Genomic DNA, 20,181 nt, shown 5'->3' with positions numbered 1-20,181 from the left:
TTTCCATTTAAATTTTGCCCACTTTCTCTTTTCTTCTTACTTTAGAAAAAGACCACAACTCACTGTAAAGCATAGAAAGGGAAGAGCAGACTCATAGTGGCATGATAACAAACTAATTTGTTGTTTTTGTGTTTCTAAAACTCTTTTTGGATAATAAATACAGACTTCAGAGTAGTTATTTCTTCTCAGCCACCAAGTATATGTGCATGTTGGTGGACAGATGGCCGTCAGCTGTATTCCTTCACCAGAAGAAATTAGGTGATGCAAAGCATTTGATCAGTAAGCCACTGTCTTAGCAAATTCTTTGAATTTGGTTTTGTGTTTCAAGAAGACCATTATTTTTGGACCCAGGATCTAGGAAAGAAGCTGCAACTTAACTTCAACTGCATTTGTCTATTAGGATTGCAGCTGAAACTCTTCCCCAACACGTGCGCACACTGTCACAAATCAATATACAAAATTCATTGTGCTGCTGACCAGTAAGCAGAAGAATTGAAGGCGTTTGTGATTGTCAAGTTGAATTATCGCTCATGAAACTAATTTGGATGAGAAGGGAAACAAGGAAGAAATCTGGCTTAAACTTGAACAGTGGTGAAAAGCTTGTTGAACGTTTTCTCAGTCGTTGGACACTTTTGGTTGCTTCCTTACAGCTGAAGTCAACTTGTAACATGACTGCATTTCTGCATTGGGAGTAATAATTGTTAAATTTATTCTTTATTCTGAGAGTCTGCTGACAGCGCTCATTTCCTGGAGAAATTATTTGTTGCCAGGAAACATTAAGTTATTAGATTTTTAATGTGATGCTGTTTTAAACAGGGGTGATGTCACTCAGAGTATTTACCCTCATACAGCTGTGGACCATTATGCTGCGATATTTGGACACTTCAGCTATACATTGTTAGTCTTTTCAGGACTCACAAGCACACGTTGTAAAAATGTAAGGCACTGTTTCACTTAGAAATATAATCAAAAGCAGGTCATGTGAGGTTCTGTATGGCTTTAAAATGACTGACGTCCACAAATACAAAGGAACAGCAAACTTGCACAGCTCAACAAAAATGCATTGTGCCATTTACAAGTAGACTTTTCAGGTGAGATTTAAATGTTAGCTTTTGCTTAGAAATGAATGTAAAGTTAAATAAAATTAATGAAAGAAGGATAAAAAGCAGTATTATACCTTCATCTTTCACTTCTCTTACATACATACATGTACATTTATGGATAAAGACAAGCATCGAGTGATGTCAGTCATGCTTTCCTTGCAGTTCTCCTGCAGTGTTTCAACTTTCAGAACCAACTTCAGCCACAGCAGATCTACTCCAAAAGAAAGTGAAGGTTTCTATGCCGGACTGAAGGTAATGTTCTTGTGTTGTGTTTTAACTCCAGTCTACACCAAGATAAACAGGATTTGAGACGGTGCCTTTATGGTTATACTGTAGCAAATGGAAAGCTTGTAAAGCTTAAACCTGCCCAGCCAAACTCACCAAAGGCTCTTTTTTCCCCTCTTTCTTTCAGTTTTCTCCAGACTCGCTCCACATAGCAGAGAATAGCAAAGAGCATGAGCTGACCGTCCACAGCACAGTGCCCATCCCCTGCCACGGCCCCAACCACGGTCACCAGTGTGGAGTGCCTCTGACGCTGAACGTCCACGACCCAGGTCAGACCTGCAGGAAAACAGGAGATAGTGTCTGTGTCACCCTAACTTATCTGTAATGAAGATTACACTTTGAGTATACTGCAAGTTAACGATTTAGTTAACTTGTTTGGAGACGGAAAATCCTAATTTTGGCAATGGGATTGAGTAGGATGAGCCTGCAGCAACCACCACAGCTGACCAAACATACCATTCCTTAAGCCTCAATATCCCCTAAATTGGGCAAATTTGCGGCCAAAACACAAATAAGAGGAACTGAAATTAACTATTGAGACCTTCACTTCTTATTAAGGCAAATAGGATAGAATCCTTGTAAGGAGGCATTAAGATGCTTTCATCCTTTGAAGATGCAAACGTCGTCACAAGCATCTCACTCCGGTAGGTATTGAACTGGCTATTTCATGCAGAAAACTTTTTTCATGAGCTGTCTTTGGTTCTTCTTCTGTTATGCTCCGACTTGCCCTGTACATCATCGCATCAAAGCCAGGTCAAGAAGACATTATTACAGTTCTGGAAGCAGCTGTGTGCCGTCCATTAACACTAACTTACTGCTGTGTTGACATTCACAGACACTCTCGGACACGAGGCCGCAAATGTGGCACTGTCCGCCTGCCAGGTGGATCTCCAGCCTAAAGCCTGCAGCGACGGCAGCTGCGGCCAGGCAACTTTTGTTGTCACTGCTGTCACTGATTTCACACGAGATGGGAACCGGCCAAGTCTTATCGGTGTTTTGCCAGGACCCGGCGCACCACGACTCTGGAGAAGCTATGTTCCAGCGTCCCTGAAAGTGAGTTGAAGTGAAACTCCTTGGATGTTCATGGATAAACATACATACATTGTAAGTTTTCTCATTAAACTGAATACCAAAAGTCACCACAAAGTGATAGATTGGCCCTTTAGGGGTTTCAATAGGTTTTCCAAGAGTTCACGAAAAGTTTAAGGCATTCTTGAAGGTGTTCTAGGGATCTTTAAGGGCTTTTCACTGGTCATTGAGGAGTCTGATGGGGATCCAGGAAAACTTGAGGAGTTTCAGAGAAAACTGGAATTTGGGGCATGGAAACTGCAATGCTCAGTGTCCCTTTTAGAGCTTCTTATGGACCTTAAGGGGATTGATAGTTTGGGAGAAAATGAAGATGTTTCAGGGGTCCTTGAGTAAATTAAAGTGGTCTTTTTGGAATCAGGGGTCCATTTGGATGTCTCAAAAGTAATTTGGCTCCATAGATTCTTGATATTAGGGTCATGTGGTATGTAAACTGCACTCCTTGAGGATGCCCAAAGGATTTTTGATGAGGTTCCAGAGGCTCTTGGGGATTCCAGGAGTCTTGTAGGGGTATCCTGAATCACTTAAGAGGGCACCAGGGTCCAAAATTAAATGAAAAATAAAGGAACAGCAGCAAAGTATTACTTTAATTACAGAGTATCAGAAAGACGGCTCTAATTACAGGTTTCTCTGTCATACTGTTTACATAAACACTATGCTTTATAAAACTGAAGGGGAGGGTGGGGGTTTAGGGCAAAAAGTGTGCCTGTTTGATGGTTTGACATGATGTTAAAGAATGCTGCTCAATGTAGCCATTAGTTGTGTCCACACAAGCAATAACATTCTGTTGACAGTTGATGATGTCAGCCCTCCAGACATTTTGTCTCTGACCTGTTGCAGGGGTGTTATCCCATCTGTGATTAGAGAAAACATCAAAGCTCACCTACTCCCAGCTAACCCAAAAAAGGGTGGAGCGTTGGTGGAGCTGAGACAGGCTAAATGAAGCCTGGTTGCTGTGGCTGGCCACCTGTGATGGCACCCATCTCTCACTCAAAGTGGCAATGCATAACTTTAAGCCTTAATATAATTTAAATGTGTGAGTTATTTTTTTGTACCAGGCTGTAAACATGTTTATTTGGGAATTTAACATGGGGTCTATGGAGATTGACTCGTTTTTAGAGCCAGCCTCAAGTGGCCACTCATGGAACTGCATTTTTTGGCACTTCCAGGTTGGCTTAATTTTTCAGCCCCGGAGGTTGCAACTTGGATGAATCCCTCTAATCTTTGTTCTCCTCACCTCTTCCCCCAGGTCACAGTCCAGGATGTTCCTACTTCCATCTGCTACTCTCTGACTGACCCACATATCATTACCCTGGATGGCAGGTAATTTATCTCCTAAACAGTTATCAGCAGACATCAAATGGTAATTTTAATTTCAGTTTGGCATGTTAAAACACCAGGTTAACTCAGATACTGACATATCTGTACGTGCTTCTGTCAATCTACTGTGTGCAGACATTACGAAAACCACCAGACCGGCACCTTTGTCCTTTACCGGAGCCTCGTCAGGGAGTTTGAGGTCCACTCTCGCCAATGGGACTGTGGCAGCCGACACTACGCCGTCGCCTGCAACTGCGGCGTTGCGGCGCGAGAGGGGAACGAGATTGCCATCTTTGACATGTGCAATGGCCAGCCGCACGAAACAAGGCCACAGCTTACCCTGAAGAACCTAGGTGATAGGGAGGGCAGTCGAGTAAGGGTGCTGGAGTCTCACCAGGGGAAGAAGGTTACCGTAGGTATCCGAACATTTTGACACTGGTGCAGATTTGTTTGGAAAATCATGATATGCTGTTTGCTTGCCAGGAAACAACTTTGGCTAATTTCATGCTTGTACTCTCTCTGCATGAGGGATCTTGACTTTAATAATATAAATGTAATGAAGAATGCTTTCAAAATGTTTACTTTTGCCTCATGAGGAGATTATGTTAACTAGTTGCTGGATGTGACTCTCCTCTTGTAGTTGATCTTTCCCTCCGGGGCCTTTGTTAGGGCCGATGTTGGGGATTGGGGGATGAGCCTATCTGTCCGGGTGCCCAGTGTAGACTTCAGTAACACTCAAGGCCTGTGTGGCACCTTCGACCGCAATGGCAACAACGACTTCCACAGCTCTGATGGTGCCACCTATAGACCAGATGACCTGCAACGCTTTATAGAGGACTGGAGGTTAGTCTGCAACAGCAATTTAGACAAATACATTTTTTTAACTACTTTGTTTGTTTTACTGAAATGGTCTTTTCTTTTATGTGTGCTAGGATTGCTCCCGGTGAGAGTTTATTTGATAAGACCCCTCTTGGGATGACGCTGGAGGTCAGGAGGCCTTTCTGTCAGTGCCACAAAGGATACAGCACTTCTCATCACCCTGGGAGAGAGATGAGGAACATGTACAATCCTTCCGCTCACTCAGACTGCATAGCATACGATAATGTGGATTACACATCTGTTTTCCCCTCTATGGACACAACAGTGGAATACATCAAGAGTCCAGAAAAAGAGGAAGGCATCTTGGATATGTCTGCCGTTAAAAGTCATCCTCTGGAGAGGAGGCACCTTCAGTTTCACAGAGAAAATAATAAAAACAGTGACAGTGATCTTGAACTAGACGATGAGTTCAGAGAACAGCTTCTGCTTTCTGTTGACAGGCTAAGGAGACAGGCATCATTTGAATTCCAGCCTGTCTTCACTGCTCAGAGCCTCAGCCAGGCCGATCTGGAGAACTATGCCTACTTCTTCCCTGAGGATCACTTGGCGGAAGCCCGACCGAAGTTGCAGCCTCAGTGGCCCACGCCAAGCGGCCTGACCTCGGCCAAAGCTCTGGAGGTGTGCCAGATAGCTTTGGCAAACTCAACTGTTGGTGCAGTGTGCCTGGGGCTGCTGGGACGCCGCCTGGATGAGGCAGTGGATCTCTGCATTCTGGACCTGCAGCTCAAAGACGACCTGGGCTGGGAGGAGGCTTTGCTGCCATACCTTGAGAATGAGTGTGAGAGGAGGCTGTTGGAAAACCGGACCCAGAGAGCCTTGGAAATGGCAGGTCCACCAGGAGGGCCAAGGGAGGTGGTGACAGCACTGCGCTGCCCCAACTTTTGCAACGGAAATGGAGAGTGTACAGAGTGGGGCTGTCAGTGCTACCAAAGCCACAGCTTTTACGACTGCAGTCTTGCCATCAGTATGTACCCTGAGACAGTCGTTCCAATTATTACATATTTATCTGTGTTCAAATTACACTGCCTTACCACAGTGCAGTGCTTGAAGTGGGGCTGTACGCTCCGGTAAGCAGTACTGGCACCTCAACATTTTTCTCTTTGGCGTACCTGTTCCCGTTCTCGCCTGCCTGCTAATCTCTGTCGGCGGAGAGAGAGCAGGAAGAAGAGAAGCTCGGGTGCCTTTCAAGCAGCCGTGTGCTGAATGTAGCTCGTCAATGTCACTTGTTGTGAACCGACCAATCACAGCCTGGATGGGGCGGGACATTTAAAAATATTGACAGATAGGTGTCATTTACACTGGGGACACTAGGAACATGTCAGAATCAGAATGTCTCCATCACTTTTTGAAAGCTTTTGTTAAATTTTTTTTGAAAAACAGCAACAACAAATGTCAAATAACAAATGAAAGTGTGGAGAGTACCGGCGTCTATTTTTTTCCACTTCAAGCACTGCCACAGTGTACAGCTGTAGAATCACCATCAGAATACTACATCTATTTTTACCTTATGTTGAAGTCAGATTAGAAAAGCTTTACATCGATTACTATGTAGAGATAATTAGCTAGTAAGCTTGATGTCCAAGAGTGGTATGTTAACAGATCATACGAATCTCTATTTTAATTAGCTGCCGAAATAACTATATTCTGTCTTTTGATTGGCATGTAATTTACTCATAAGCAAACAATAATCTCTCCTTGGATAGGCCAGCCAGTAGAGTTAACAGATTTGGAGAATGGTGGACTATGTGACATCCGAGCCTTCAACTGTCGCAACATTCGAGTGTTTGGCCTCGGCTTTATCGACTCTCCCGACCTCAGCTGCCATGCCACTAGACTGAAGGTGAGGAAAGGCAAGGTCAAAGGTCAGGTCTTCAAGCTGAAAGTGTTTTTTTTCCCCAGATATTTCCTCTGAATTGTGTTGATGTGCCTCCACAGTACATGAACGGATTTTGGGTTCCAGGGGAAAAACAGAGAACAAAAGCCACCTTCCTCAGTTCTAAGGCTTTAGACTGCACTGTACCATCTCTGAGCAACACAGCCGTCAATACAGAAGACTTTATGATGGATGACAAACCATACGCACGCTGGGAGATTAAGGTAATGTCTCTGAAACTAACCTGTTTTTGTTGTTTGTTGGAGGGGTTTGACAGAGGCATTTTTCAGAGCCCCTTTTTCCTGTCCCAGGTGACCAATGATGGCTCACAGTACAGCCAGGCCAAGGTGGTGACAATCTATGATGGCGTTTGCCAGGTCTGCGAGGCATCGCGCTCAGGACTTTGTAAGTTAAAGGTAACTCACATACAAAAGTGAACAGGGTTTTTCTCATAGTCAAGCTGTTCCTCTCCTCTGAAGACTCCGAACATTAACTGATTGATTTAATGTATTTTTCAAGCCCAGGACACCATGACACCACTACAGTAAAAAACAAAACTTTTGAAAAAACTGCATGATTATTAAAATCTAAGTAGATGGAAGTCACAAAAATATCCTTCCAATGAAAATGAAATAATAATAATATATTTCTGCTAAAGGCTTGACCGCTACATGGAAAATATTTGCACCTTATACCCTATACCATACACCTAAATTCCAATGCAACAACAAGTCCTTGTACCTTAATAAAGTTAATTTGTTAGTGAATTTCAAAATGACCCATATGAAGTCATAGCTGCAGTACCTTTTTCCACGTTTGGGAGACTCAAGGTATTTGGTTGAGGTGAGGAAAAGATCCTCCTCGTGGTTAAAACTGTTTAGTTAGAAAGTCAGACTTTGTATGACCTTCCACCACCACAACTTCTTGCTTTTTAAGGAGGATGGCCATCATTCAAATGACTATAACAGGTCACTGGTTAAGAAAACTTTGACTGTCTCTTATTTGTTTATTTGGGTACAGGAAACAGATTTAGGAGACAGATGTGATTCAGTAGGTGCTTAGCGGAAAAGTGTGGTGAAGCGTTTTATATGTTCTGTTAGGGCTGCAGCAGCTACGCTGTGAACAGCTTATAGCAGGTTGAATGACTAAACCAGAAACAGTGTGATTTCCCATGCTCCCAACAGCTGGCTATTTAAAAACCAAACATTAATAAAAAAAAAGAAAAGAAAGGTATGTTGTTACTGGAACTGTTTTTTATGGGAATGGAGACAACACAACATGTAACCTTACAAACAACCTGGAGTGAACACTTGCGCACTCACACATTTGCAGAAAGACACAGAGTTTTGCATGAGCTTGCCAAAGCTGAACTAAATTTAATTGAAATGATGTGTATTTAGAGCACAATGTCCTGTTACACACCTGGCATCTCCAGAGAACACCACAAAAGAAAAACAAACAGCTTGAAAAAATGTGTTTATAATGTGTTTTCTGAAAGCCTAAAAATTTTACACTGTAAATAAGAGTACACAATCAAACCTTTTCCATTTTCGCTCTCTGTCTCTGGTTGCCAGGAAAGGACATGCAATATTGACGGGATGTGTTTCACAGAGGGAGACTCTAATCCCAGCAGCCCTTGCCTCCTCTGCGACCCGGCTACCTCCAAATTCACCTGGTCTGTGAACCAAGGTACAAACAAGAGAACAAGAAAAGAGAACAACCTTTTATTCAATTCACAACCATCATCAAGATGACCACTTTCAATGAAGTGATTAGTGATCCAACATATAATAATGTTTTAGACAATAGGGCAATAAGTTTGTTTAGGGCCCTTTCTTGTTTCAACATGAAAATGTCCCTGTGCAGAATCCCTGTATGGCTCATTTTGTCATTATTTTGTTTCAAAACCAAATCAGGAAAACCAAAAAACCAAGTCGTTTTTACGTTTTAAAACCAAAACAGATAAAAAGATAAACAGAAAACCAAAAAACAGACAATCGTTTTTTGTTTTTCTGTTTTAAAAACAAAACGGAAAAATATTGATTTTGATATTTAATGTGTTTGATTAGTGTAGCTTTGTGTGTTACACTTAATAAACGGGGCGGCTGTGGCCCAGGAGGTAGAGCAGGTTGGCCGTTAATCGGAAGGTGGGCCTTCAATCCCTGGCTTCCCCTGGTTGCGTGTTGAAGTGTCCTTGGGCAAGATACTGAACCCCGATTTGCCCCTGGCGGCTGTTCCACCAGGGGAATGAGTGTATGAATGAGTGTGAATGTTAGTTTCTGTTTGAGCACTTAGGCTCAGTGTATGAATGTGTATGACTGGTGAATGCAGATGTAGTGTAAAAGCGCTTTGAGTGGTCGAAAAAGACTAGAAAGGCGCTTTACAAATACGGAGCATTTACTTAATAAACCTGCAGCAGATGCAGCACTTGGGCGAGGGCGACGCCTGAATGTAATTAAGATGAGCTTGAACATCAACATAGGTGGGTTTTTAGTTAGAAAAACAGGAGGCTCACCGTTTAGTTTGTAAGATTTCTTCAATATCAAATTAATTCAGTGATAGTTGTGAGTACATCCAGTGGTACACATCAAACATGAACTGTTATTAGTTAAATCGGCGAGCTGTGTATTAACAAATCATACACGGATTAAAAGGTTCAGGTAATTTTCGTTCAGCTTCTCTACACTGTTTCCACCAGCAGTACTGGCGCTGACCTTTATTTTCTTCTGAGATGGAAGAATTTAGAAAGTTCCGTGGCGCTGCGGAGAGCCTCCAGCTGCAGTAGGCACATGGATTAGGCAATGCGTAAAACAGGAGCATTGAACTTCATCCAGCCAGAGGGAACAACCACTGACTGTCCAGTGCGCCGGTTCCACTGGCAACACAACGCATCTTAGGTCTACTGGTTAAGGAGCGGGGCGCTGGATTGTACAGGGCGAGGGAGAGGAGGTCGTGGGAGCGACCTGGTGCGCTGCGGACGGTCGGTGATCATTCTGCCTGGTTGGATGAAGCCCGACCATAGACCATAGCCCGACGCAAACCACTGCTGTTGCAAACAACAGGCGCACGTGTAGGTTGTGCCCCGCTCTCCCCTACAGCAGCCAGTTAGTTTGAAAACCAGTAGGGATACAACACCGGTCAAAGAAAGAACAAAACGCAGCTCCTTTGTTTTCAGTTATGGGTTTAAAACAGAAAAACAAAACAGATGTCTGTTTTTTTGTTTCCTGCTTTTCCATTTGTCTGTTACTAGAAACTGTTATTAGAAACTTAACAACTTGTTTTTTTGTTTTTTTCCGATTTGGTTTTGAAACAAAATAATGAAAGAACGAACTATACACGGATTACAAAGCCAGGTGCTTAAAGAAATGTTTTTTCCAGTTTGGTGTGGAATACCTCGACTGGTTTTGCACAAACTTGTCACTTTAAAATTATTGATATGACAAGTTGGATAACCCGGATAGCCGAACTTGTAACAGCTGGTATTTATTCAATTCCCAAACTGACTAAAAGATTGGACGTGCTTGCAGCCCACTAATGGTTAATAACAGGGAAAACAGTATTTATCTTACTTTATAATTGTGCAGTGGCAGTCGTGGTAGTCTGTCATTGTGGTAGCTGTCCAACTGTGTTCACATTTGTCACCATTAGCAGATCAAAGGAGCAGAGGTTTAAGTCTCCCAGCAAGCCCTGACCTGTCGCTTAACATCTCAGAGAGAGAGAGGGGAAGGGAGAAGAGGGAGTAAATCACGTGGTTGGTTGCTACAGCTACATAGACTAACAATCATCCTTCCTTACACTCAACAACCCACAAGTCAGCTGTAATAGTGAGGCTGTGATAGCTGATAGCAGATAGCAACAAATGATCAACTTAACACCTCAATTTGTCTCACGTTCAATTTTCTTAGGGCGGTAATTCTAATAGATTTTTCAAGAATGTCTAATTCTTGAAAAGTTATTTGGATACGTGGAGTTATCTCACCACATTGCCAAACTTTTTGCTTATTTCTAGACCGTTGGTTTAAGGAACTCAATAATAGTATTAATCCTATTAATCAACGAGCATTCTCTTGTCAGTTTCTTAACAAATGACATGCTGAGCAGGCGTTTCCCGGGATTATCATTGCTTTCTTTCTTTTAAACATCCATGGGGAAAGCATGATCTCAGTAGTGGCCGCTACATGATCTTGTTGAAATGGCCTTTGAGAGCTCCACTTGGAAAGAAAAGCTGGAAACCCCTCCAGCCGTGGACATGTGTGTTTACAATGACTTTTTCCAGGAACAGCCTGGAGGGATGTTTTTCCAAAGCAAGCTCACCTATAAAGAGTTTTATTTCAGGACAGGAAGCAGATTCTTGATAAAAACACAAAGACGTGTCGCTGTAAATGTAACAGTAAATAAATTGGTGGGAATAACTATAACCAAAAGAGCTAATGATGTTATTGGTTAGTTGTAAATACCTGCAAAGCATGTAGTATTTGTAATGTACACAGAGCTACTTTGGAAGATAACTGCATATAAATTGCATAAATCTATTTTTACACTCTGCTTTAGTTTGTTTCTTAAGTTTTTCCTCCTCTGTCTTCAGTCAATGAGCCGCCAGCCTTCCACCAACCTCAAAGCAACCTGCGGACATTTTCTGGGGAGAACTTTGTTTTCCAGTTTGCAGCATCAGACCCAGAGGGCTCGGCACTCCTCTTCCAGCAGGAGGAGGGGCCAAAGGGGGCTGTCCTCTCCCCTGCTGGCCTCCTTATCTGGAGGGTTCCTATAGAGGAGGGACGTCAATCGAGGCACTCTGTCCGTTTCACACTGTCAGACGAGTGCAACGCCCAAAGCACCTTCACCGTGGAGGTAGAGTTGGAGAAGGCGAGGAGAGAGCAGAGATATAAGAAATAGAGAAAAGAGAGTAAGGGAAAAGAGACACGACAAAAAGTGAAAGCAGAAGAACGGAGCTGAACAAGATGTGGAATATTCCAATTTGAGTTTAATTATCAAAAGGCATGTAGACATGTAGGTCAACAGTTTGATTATCGCAGTCCACGTGATGTCTTGGGCACTTCATACCTGTTCATTTAAAGATCATATGTGATATGATTGTTAAATATTATACATACAGTATAGCAATAACAAACAGAATATGCCTCAGTAGTGTCTCTCTTTTCCATCTGTAATACAGATTGATGTGGTGCCGTGTGGGTGTCACAGTGGAGGTACATGTGTGACGGATGTCAATTTCCCTGCTGGCAGTGGGAAGTACCTGTGTGTATGTCCTGAGGGTACGCAGGGTGACCTCTGCAAGGAGGATGTTGACGAATGTTTGTCAGCCCCATGCACAGTCGGCAAGTGCATTAACACAGCCAGCGGGTACAGGTGTGAGTGCCCTGCAGGGCTGAGAGGTAAGAATTCAATGAAAGTCCTTGTAATGGCTTCATTTTAAAAACTCACAAAAAGCAGGTTCTGTTTAATTCTGTCTGCCCCCTCTGGTGTCATTTGTTTGTTGGTGTATAAGATTAATAGCAGTTATGGTTTGTGATAGCAGAAACAATTTCCTGCGTGTGTCTTTTTGGCAGGTGTCACATGCATGGAAGATATCAATGAGTGTGAAAGGAAGCCTTGTTTCACAGGAGTCCAGTGCTTCAACAGCTTTGGCTCCTATGGCTGTGGCCCATGCCCCAAGGGCATGCTGGGAAATGGGACAACATGTACAGGTAAGCATGAGCATACTGTGCATTTGTAAGGTGTGTTATGCCATGCTTGAGGCATTTTAATTATTACTTATTTTTATCAGGACAGCTGGTGAGATAATTCTGCTAAGACCATATTTACAATTTGCTGTGGAGAACCAGTTCCATACCTAAAAAGCATGGGTTATTATGTTCTCTTTTAAGAGATATTCAGGTACAGGTTTGCCAAAGCCTGATCATTGCATTGTGTGACTAAAATGAGAAAATTTCACTGACCTCACTGATAAAAAAGATTGGTAAAATTACACAGCAAAAATGTCCGTCTTAACAAATAGTTTCACTTTGTTTTTTTTTACAAAAATAACAATTTATCATGATGAAATAACTTCTCCTAGAACTTCTTACAGTGTGCATAAACCCCTACACACGATGACATGGCTACTACCCTCAAATCTGGATCTCATTAACTGGCATAACATGAGTTTATCAGATACTGTACACTGTTTGTGAGTTCAAAGGTCTCACATTATGAAACAATCTATTTATTAATTTCCCAACACTTCTTTATATGACCATTTCTTGGAAGCTATGATCTTGGTTCCAACATTCTTTGTGATTATTTGCATGCAACCCCAAACATTTAAAGCTTGCTCTGTAAATCACTTTGGAGCATCAGCTAACTGCCCAGACTGTGAATGTGAATTTGATCATTGCAGCTATGCGTCTCTGAGTAACACACAGCAGGGATGCACTACTTGTGCTGCATGGAAACCAGATGGATGAAACCGTTGCCTCCCTCCATGTGCTTACTTTGCATTTTAGCAATGCTAACTGGAGTTAATGCTTTGAAAACACTGCCACAGTTTTTTTTTTGCCTGCTTCCAGCTAAGTTTCAATCGCTCAAACGTTTTTGTGTACAAGCATGTGTACAGATGTCAGTTCACACAATAAACACATCACTAATTGTATACTAAATTCATAATGCTGTGAGCTCCTGCTGTTGCAAACCTGCAGCTGCTTCACAGTGAACACAGCAGCTAGTAATTTGTAGAAAGGCTTGATAAATTGGCTTGATAAAAGTTGCCTTTATTTGTATCTGAACAAACTGTCAGTCAATGGTAAGTGAGAAAGGGGTGTTTTTTCTGCGGACTTTTCAATGCTAACCGCTAATCGGCTCCTCCATTATATATTCAGTTATTCTACATTTATTCTACCAGCAAACACATAATGCTTATTTGAGGTGGCCAGGTTGACATAGAGAATAAAGTTTGAGATTGGCTGTCGTTGCAACAGTGCGCAAAAGTTCAACAAGGTGGGCATCTTAGCATTAAAGGCAACACATTGAGAGTTGAGATAAATGCAGAGCTTTGTCTACAGCCTAAGAGTGAAAAGGTTGAATCATTTTAGTGAAATCATTTTGTTTTGAGCAGCTTGGTGCCACAGGTGTATTTAAAGTTTGTAATCCATGGCTTTAAAACAAACCTGGACTGAATATCCATCCATCCATCCATCCATCCATCGTCAACCGCGTATACAGGGTCGCGGGGGGCTGGAGCCAATCCCAGCTGACATTGGGCGAAAGGCAGGGTACATCCAGGACAGGTCGCCAGTCCATCGCAGCCTGGACTGAATAACGTTAGCAAATTATCTATAGTGTTTTCTTTTACATTGGGACTTTCTAAATGTCAACTGAGTTGTGGCTTTTTTAAAATTGCATTTTCTTCTTTGAGTAATCAAAGAACCTCAGAACCCGGCATCTAAACAGACTAAAACTCAAACCAAGGTGTATGTTTCAAGACATTATTGTCCCTAATGGAAAATTGGCTCACAGCAAAGCATACAGCATAAATTACTGTCAGTAATGTGTTGTTTGTCATTTTTATAGAACTTTGTAAAACTGGACTCATGAGGACAGATCCTTGGATTTCCTCATCCCCTTTGTTTAACGGCTTACTTGTCAGCCCTATGAGCAAAGGGACTTTGGTTTGCTTATTTTGCCTCCTTGTTTAGTTCAGTGCTTAATCACAAGCAAATATCTCAAACTGAATATAGGAAACCAACAACAGCAACAATAAGATTAGAAACATCCACCTAGATGGAATAATCAAAGACCAAGGTATGACAGATTGATCAGGCCGATTATTTGAGATAATCGACATGGGCCAATACCTGCATTACCTGCATTCATATCAGATTGTACTCTGTGGAATAATGGAAGTACACATAACTTTCAATGTTTTGATATCAGCATTATATAAGCTCTCTAAATATTGGTGTCGGGCATTTAAAAACAGTCGACCACTACTAAGAACAAAGAAGAGCAAATCATGTACTGGTCATGACAACTAGAACTACATAGTAATACACAGCACATGTCTCTCACAAACCACAAAAACTGCTGAGGTAGTTTCCTTCAAGATCAGATGAAAATAAACACTCTAAAACCCTTCAACATCCAACTAATCAACTGGCATTTGACGAATCAACCAAGCAAGGGTAAATTCACCTCTAGTAAGTTCATATAGATGAGAAAAGTTTAGTTACAAGAGTCAAGATGTCGGAGAAGCGAGAAGCGAAACTGGACTCTAAGATTTCATGACGATGTAATCTGCCACTGTTTTATTAGATTGAAGCAAGAAATGTGGGCTGTGCTGGTTCAGAATACATCAGAGTCTGGTTGCTGTTGTGTCTGAGGCACGCCTGCAGTCTGTCGTCATCAATCACTGAGGGTTTCCTGCTATGCTCATGGCTTGTAAATGTGTTGATAGGGCTGTGAGTGGTAATTATGCCTCATTGAGATCTTTCCACAAAGTCTCTTATCGGGCGTCTTTCTTATTAAAAACAACCTTTTGACCCTTCCAGGTGTTTTTTTTATTGCACTCGTATTCCTTTACTGTGTTTGTTTTGTTTGTTACAGGCTACAGTATACTCTTCGATGCTTCACCTTTTTGCTATTGGTTCACTGCAACGTGGGTGATCTAGAAATTGAATAGGTAGAAATTGTGGATAAGACAATCAGTAAAGGCGTTATGCGGCAATTCAAAATATAATCTGTCTTTCTTCATACAGCAGCCATCAGGACAGTTCTTGTCTCTCCCACATCTGCTCCTCGTACAAGTGTATACAAGATACCAGATGTTCCGCTGCAACCACCCAAAATAAAGACAGACCCTTTCCGGAAGATCTCAAGTGGTAGCTCCCCGCAGATGAGGGCTGAGGTGGGGAAGACAATTCCCAGGATTGACCCCTACCGATCACAAACTAAGACCACCACTTGGGGGTGGATTCCAGGAATAAGCCTGAACCCAGCCCTTACTAAGGCAGAAACTAACAAGAGCATCACAACAATTACACCAATCGTGTCTCAAACAAGGACCGATGCTTTGAAAAAAGGTCAAGGGATTAAATTTAACACATCCACAACTAACACAGGCACTTTCGGGAACATCTCAGGAATTACGCCGGACCAAGTTAATCCTGATCAGCCCAAAGTCAGTGCCAAAACATCCACTACAACTCAACCACAGGGAAATGGCAGACCAGCTTCAGGTAAGCCCACCGTATCCAATAAATCTCTATCAACTGTATTTCTTTATACAGAAACATTTAGTTGTGCACTCTACTTTACCCAAGGTGATTTCTAGAGAAAAATAGGAAAATAAGGATCAGTAAACCGTAAAGAGAAGATTATATTTGGAAGCTCCATGACATGTTAATTAGTAGAGCTTTGGTACATGGGGATACTTGAACTTCTACTACCTAAAAATTACATTACTGTGTGAAGACTGACTTGTGGACTGAAAGAAAACACCTAGAACAATGTGAGATAATAAATGCTTAGAGGGCCCTACTCCGCTTGGCTGCCATGATTATGTTTCAGCTAATATGGATTACTTAACACAGTTTGTGTCTCTCAGGATCTGGCCAGTCTCCGGCTGTGAATGTGTCGGCTACGTGTGCCAGTAGGCCCTGCTTTCCCGGGGTTCAATGCATCAACCACAGGCCGCCACATGTCGGCTACGTCTGCGGCCGTTGCCCGCCTGGCCTTTATGGCAACGGCCGCATCTGCATGAAGAACGCCAAGGCAGGTAAGGGATTTTTTTTCTTAATATTTAATTTTGCAGTTTTGTAACCAATGGACCTGCAGCTCTGACACCTAGTTGCCTTTCATCGATTTCAAACTCTTCTAAACCTGAAACATGTATTGAAGAGTCCACTATTGGGCAAAGTGACATCTCCATTGAGGTATCCATAAAAGAAAGTATGAAGGAAAATAAATGAATGCATACATGAATATAAACATACACGACTATGCTTAAAGACACTTTTCTGTGTTGTTGATCTGGGATAAAAAATATCCTGAATTTGATGAAAACATCGGTCACTAATATGAAATCGCTCAAAACATTGTGGACTACTTTAAAGATCTTTTAATTAGTTCTTGTGATGTTCTGGTTTCCCTGATGTTGTTTTATGTGTTTTTCTTGGTTGGAAGGAATGTCATTTATTGCAGCAGATAAATCAATTTAAATGGTTACTGACTGCCTGGATGTAATAACCACTGTATGTACTTTGCTTGTGAGTCAGCGCCTGGCCGCAGAGTTTCAACAGAAGAACTTTTCATGATGAGAGCAGAGGGTCCTATCAACTCACAAGAGACAGTTTCATTCCAACTTAAATCCTTTTACTATGGTTCGTGTTTGTCTGGAAAGTCACAAAGTGTTTATGCAGATCTGTCAGTCGGCCTACAACAAGACATGAATCGCTTAAATCAGTTGCAAGGCTGTTCTGAAGAGTTCTAATGAAATCAGTGCCAGTAAAAAAATCACTTAAAATTTTATTTCACCAAGGACCGATTGCGCTGTCTTTTTCAGCAACATTCCATAATTTAAACAGATTTCCATTGCAATTATTACAATTGACTGTATTTGAGAATTTCCATACCATAGAGCTCAATGTGCCTCTTAAGTGACCTGCTACACCCGTCGCCCAGACTTACCACTCAAAATTGAAAAATACATTTAGACAGGTATCTCATTTCTAACCAGCAGTAGTTGAATTGCCGGCTGAAATGACATGTCACTAGCAGATTTGTTCCGCTGTCACTAGCTAGCTAATTAAGCTAATGTTAGCTCCATGAGTTAGGTGAAAACACTGGCTGACTGGCTCTCTGGCTCACTTGTTTATTGTCTCCAGTTGACTGGAATCAAGAATCTTGGGGTTTAAAATCTGCACTTCAGGCTGAAAATACATGTCTCAAGTAAAAAGTCAGCACCGTCAGCAGTTGATATAACAGACATGGAAATGAGAAATATCATTGTTCTTGTATTACAGTGTAAAAGTAATAAGTCTGTGTTCTAGAATTATTATGATGAGTCTTTGGTGAACGGAGTAACTATCTCAGACAATGAATTTGGTTGGGGTTGCTTTTGTGTAAATTTTCCCAAATCTAAGCAGGACAGAGCAAATAAAGTTTCCCTACAATAGAGTATGAAATGCTCCTTAGCCTTAGGAGTTATGTTGGTTTAGTACTATGGGTAGCAGGGTATCCTGATATGCTAACATTTGCAGTTTACATTAAAGCATACAAATGCACTGTTTACTCCATTCCTTAAACATTTGCTGTTGTGGGTTTGATTTTAGGCATGATAAAAAGAACACCTTCCAAACTCTTTTCAGACCCACCATTGCTCCTACAGTCCCAAACCCAGCACTTTAGCGCCTGAACAAATCCAAAGCTTGACAGGCCTGCTGGTTAGTTACTGTGGCTAAGCTATGACTAGACAATAACTACTTCGGGGAATGTGTAAATTTGTCTTATTCACTGATGTCACCTCTTTTCTTTCCTCAGCATCCAATCACCTTTCTCAGCAGCAGCAGGTAGGCAAGGCTAGCCGATCCCCGCAGGGAAGCAGCAGCAAAGTCTCCCAGATCCACCTGCCCAGCCTGCCCACCAGGCACGGTATCAAACACCTATCCCTGTCTGTCACTAGTGCAAACCGAGATAACACACAACGCCAGGTTCCTGCTTCAGGGAGGGGAGGCGGCACGGGGAGGAGAGAGGCGGTCACTGTTGCTGCAAGAGATGTTCCCAGAACATCAGTGAGCGCCCTCCATGTCACTCACATCACCCGCCAGAGGGCCAACCTCAGATCTGATGACAGGACAAATGTCAGATCTAGCATGACCATCTCCCAGCAGCCTGAAGGAGCACTGACTGGTGGCAAACCTTCCATGATAACACTCCTTGCTCCACACCTGTCCAGTGAGTCTGGCAAAGAGACGCAGTTCAAACAGACTACGCAGCCCCAGCTCAACCATCTGGCATCCACCCAAGTCAAACCCTGGACCCCACCAAGACCTGTCCTCCCACTTACAGCGGCCTTTACCGCTCTGTCTTACTCGCTGTCTGAATCAGAGTTCTCCGCAGATGGAGATGAGGCTGAGCCTGGATCCGAAGGCCCAGAGATGCCACCGGAGGTCCCAGCATTGACCTTCACAACGCCGGGAAAAACAGTCTACAACAGCTCGCTGCTGCAAAGAGCTACCTCCATCCAGCCAGAGAATAGGAATGGTACAACAGCCAACAAACACGTGACGACATGCGCCGACTGGCCATGTTTTTCTGGTGTCGTGTGTGAACCAGTAATGGATGGAGGTTTCCGCTGTGGGAGGTGTCCTGTAGGATACACTGGAGATGGACGAGCATGTCGAGGTAAGGCTTGACAGGCTCTTCAATACTTGTCTGATGATAATAAGAATTATCTGGAACTGTCAGGGTTGCTGAGTAAACAAACAGGTTTTGGGCTCACAGGCTTATGTGCAGTCATGGAGTCCAAACACAAAGAGACCTTCAACAAAAACAGAATCCAAAAACAGACAAAACAATCCAACTGGCATAGAATTCAGGCAAGGCACAGAAACACAGGGAGGGCAGGACAGCACTCGACATGACATGACAGAGCACAAACAAGCTACGATGATCCGACAAGACAGAACTCAAATGACAACCATTTCTACACACAGGCACACGAGCAGGGCGGGAGCAAAGAAAGTGGAACAGATAGGGTAACCAGGCAGAACACAAACACAGGCAAGCAGATGACACCAATCAGGAGAATCAGGGAGACATAGACTAACCTTACAACAAGACACAGAGCAGATAGGACCAGACCGAGTAGCATAAACATAACTTAATGACATACCGAGGTTCATACCCAGTGCAGACAGACAAAGAACAGAACAAAGACCAGCACGATAGATACAGAAACCACAGTAACTGAAACAGAATCATAATCTTATAAACTACAAAACAGGCAGAGAATTCAAACTAACAGCCAAAACAAGGATCAAGACAGCAAAACTCAAAGCAGACAGACAGGATCACCTTTGACAAATTTCTTATCCTTAAGTAACTTGAACAAGGTTGATCCTACACATGCTAGGGTTTGTGCCTCAGAGCGCTCCTTGTCATTAGCACTTCATTGGCTGCAATGAACTGAACATATCGTTGTTTGGTAAAGACCATAGAGTCCAATTAAAGAGTTCTTCACAAAGCCAAAAAACAAAGGGATGTTGCATGTTCAAGTTAGGAAATTAAAACATATCAAGCCATCATAGAGTGGAAACAGTCCACGAGAGTGACACTGCAGTGAAAGTTCTAGGAGTGTAGTATTGTACAAAAACAGGGGGATGACACACCCCACTGAAATAATGACTCAATTTTCAAATACAAGATACATTAAAACAACTTCAAAATTTTCAGGTCAAATTCATCTTTGCTAAAGTTTGCTGGAACAGGATTAAATTTCTCTTAAAAAATCAAGTAACCACTTTACTCGGTGGTTCCACTCATTAGCATTAAGTTAGCACTTTAAGTCTTGAGAGATTATTTTAACTAAATCTGTAAAATGCATCTTAAAAAGTCATAAGCCCATACATTTCCTATTGTCTA

At 42.4% G+C, this 20,181-nt stretch overlaps 1 protein-coding gene across 1 annotated transcript in view; it reads left to right on the top strand.

The window, feature by feature from the left end:
• The window catches only part of si:ch211-246m6.5 (von Willebrand factor D and EGF domain-containing protein), a 36,553-nt gene that overhangs the window by 8,772 nt on the left and 7,600 nt on the right, over nt 1–20,181 (top strand). Inside the window, exons 7-22 of the mRNA XM_046048814.1 lie at nt 1,516–1,657; nt 2,224–2,441; nt 3,724–3,797; nt 3,930–4,206; nt 4,435–4,637; nt 4,727–5,637; nt 6,377–6,513; nt 6,609–6,770; nt 6,858–6,962; nt 8,121–8,235; nt 11,132–11,394; nt 11,720–11,939; nt 12,114–12,251; nt 15,297–15,776; nt 16,145–16,315; nt 18,079–18,942. Coding sequence (XP_045904770.1) covers nt 1,516–1,657; nt 2,224–2,441; nt 3,724–3,797; nt 3,930–4,206; nt 4,435–4,637; nt 4,727–5,637; nt 6,377–6,513; nt 6,609–6,770; nt 6,858–6,962; nt 8,121–8,235; nt 11,132–11,394; nt 11,720–11,939; nt 12,114–12,251; nt 15,297–15,776; nt 16,145–16,315; nt 18,079–18,942 — 4,480 coding nt within the window. The remainder of the gene's footprint in view (nt 1–1,515; nt 1,658–2,223; nt 2,442–3,723; nt 3,798–3,929; nt 4,207–4,434; nt 4,638–4,726; nt 5,638–6,376; nt 6,514–6,608; nt 6,771–6,857; nt 6,963–8,120; nt 8,236–11,131; nt 11,395–11,719; nt 11,940–12,113; nt 12,252–15,296; nt 15,777–16,144; nt 16,316–18,078; nt 18,943–20,181) is intronic.

The sequence above is a fragment of the Micropterus dolomieu genome, linkage group LG01 (assembly GCF_021292245.1).
Source record: "Micropterus dolomieu isolate WLL.071019.BEF.003 ecotype Adirondacks linkage group LG01, ASM2129224v1, whole genome shotgun sequence".
Lineage (NCBI taxonomy): Eukaryota > Metazoa > Chordata > Actinopteri > Centrarchiformes > Centrarchidae > Micropterus > Micropterus dolomieu.
This window is presented reverse-complemented; position numbering and strand designations above follow the sequence as displayed.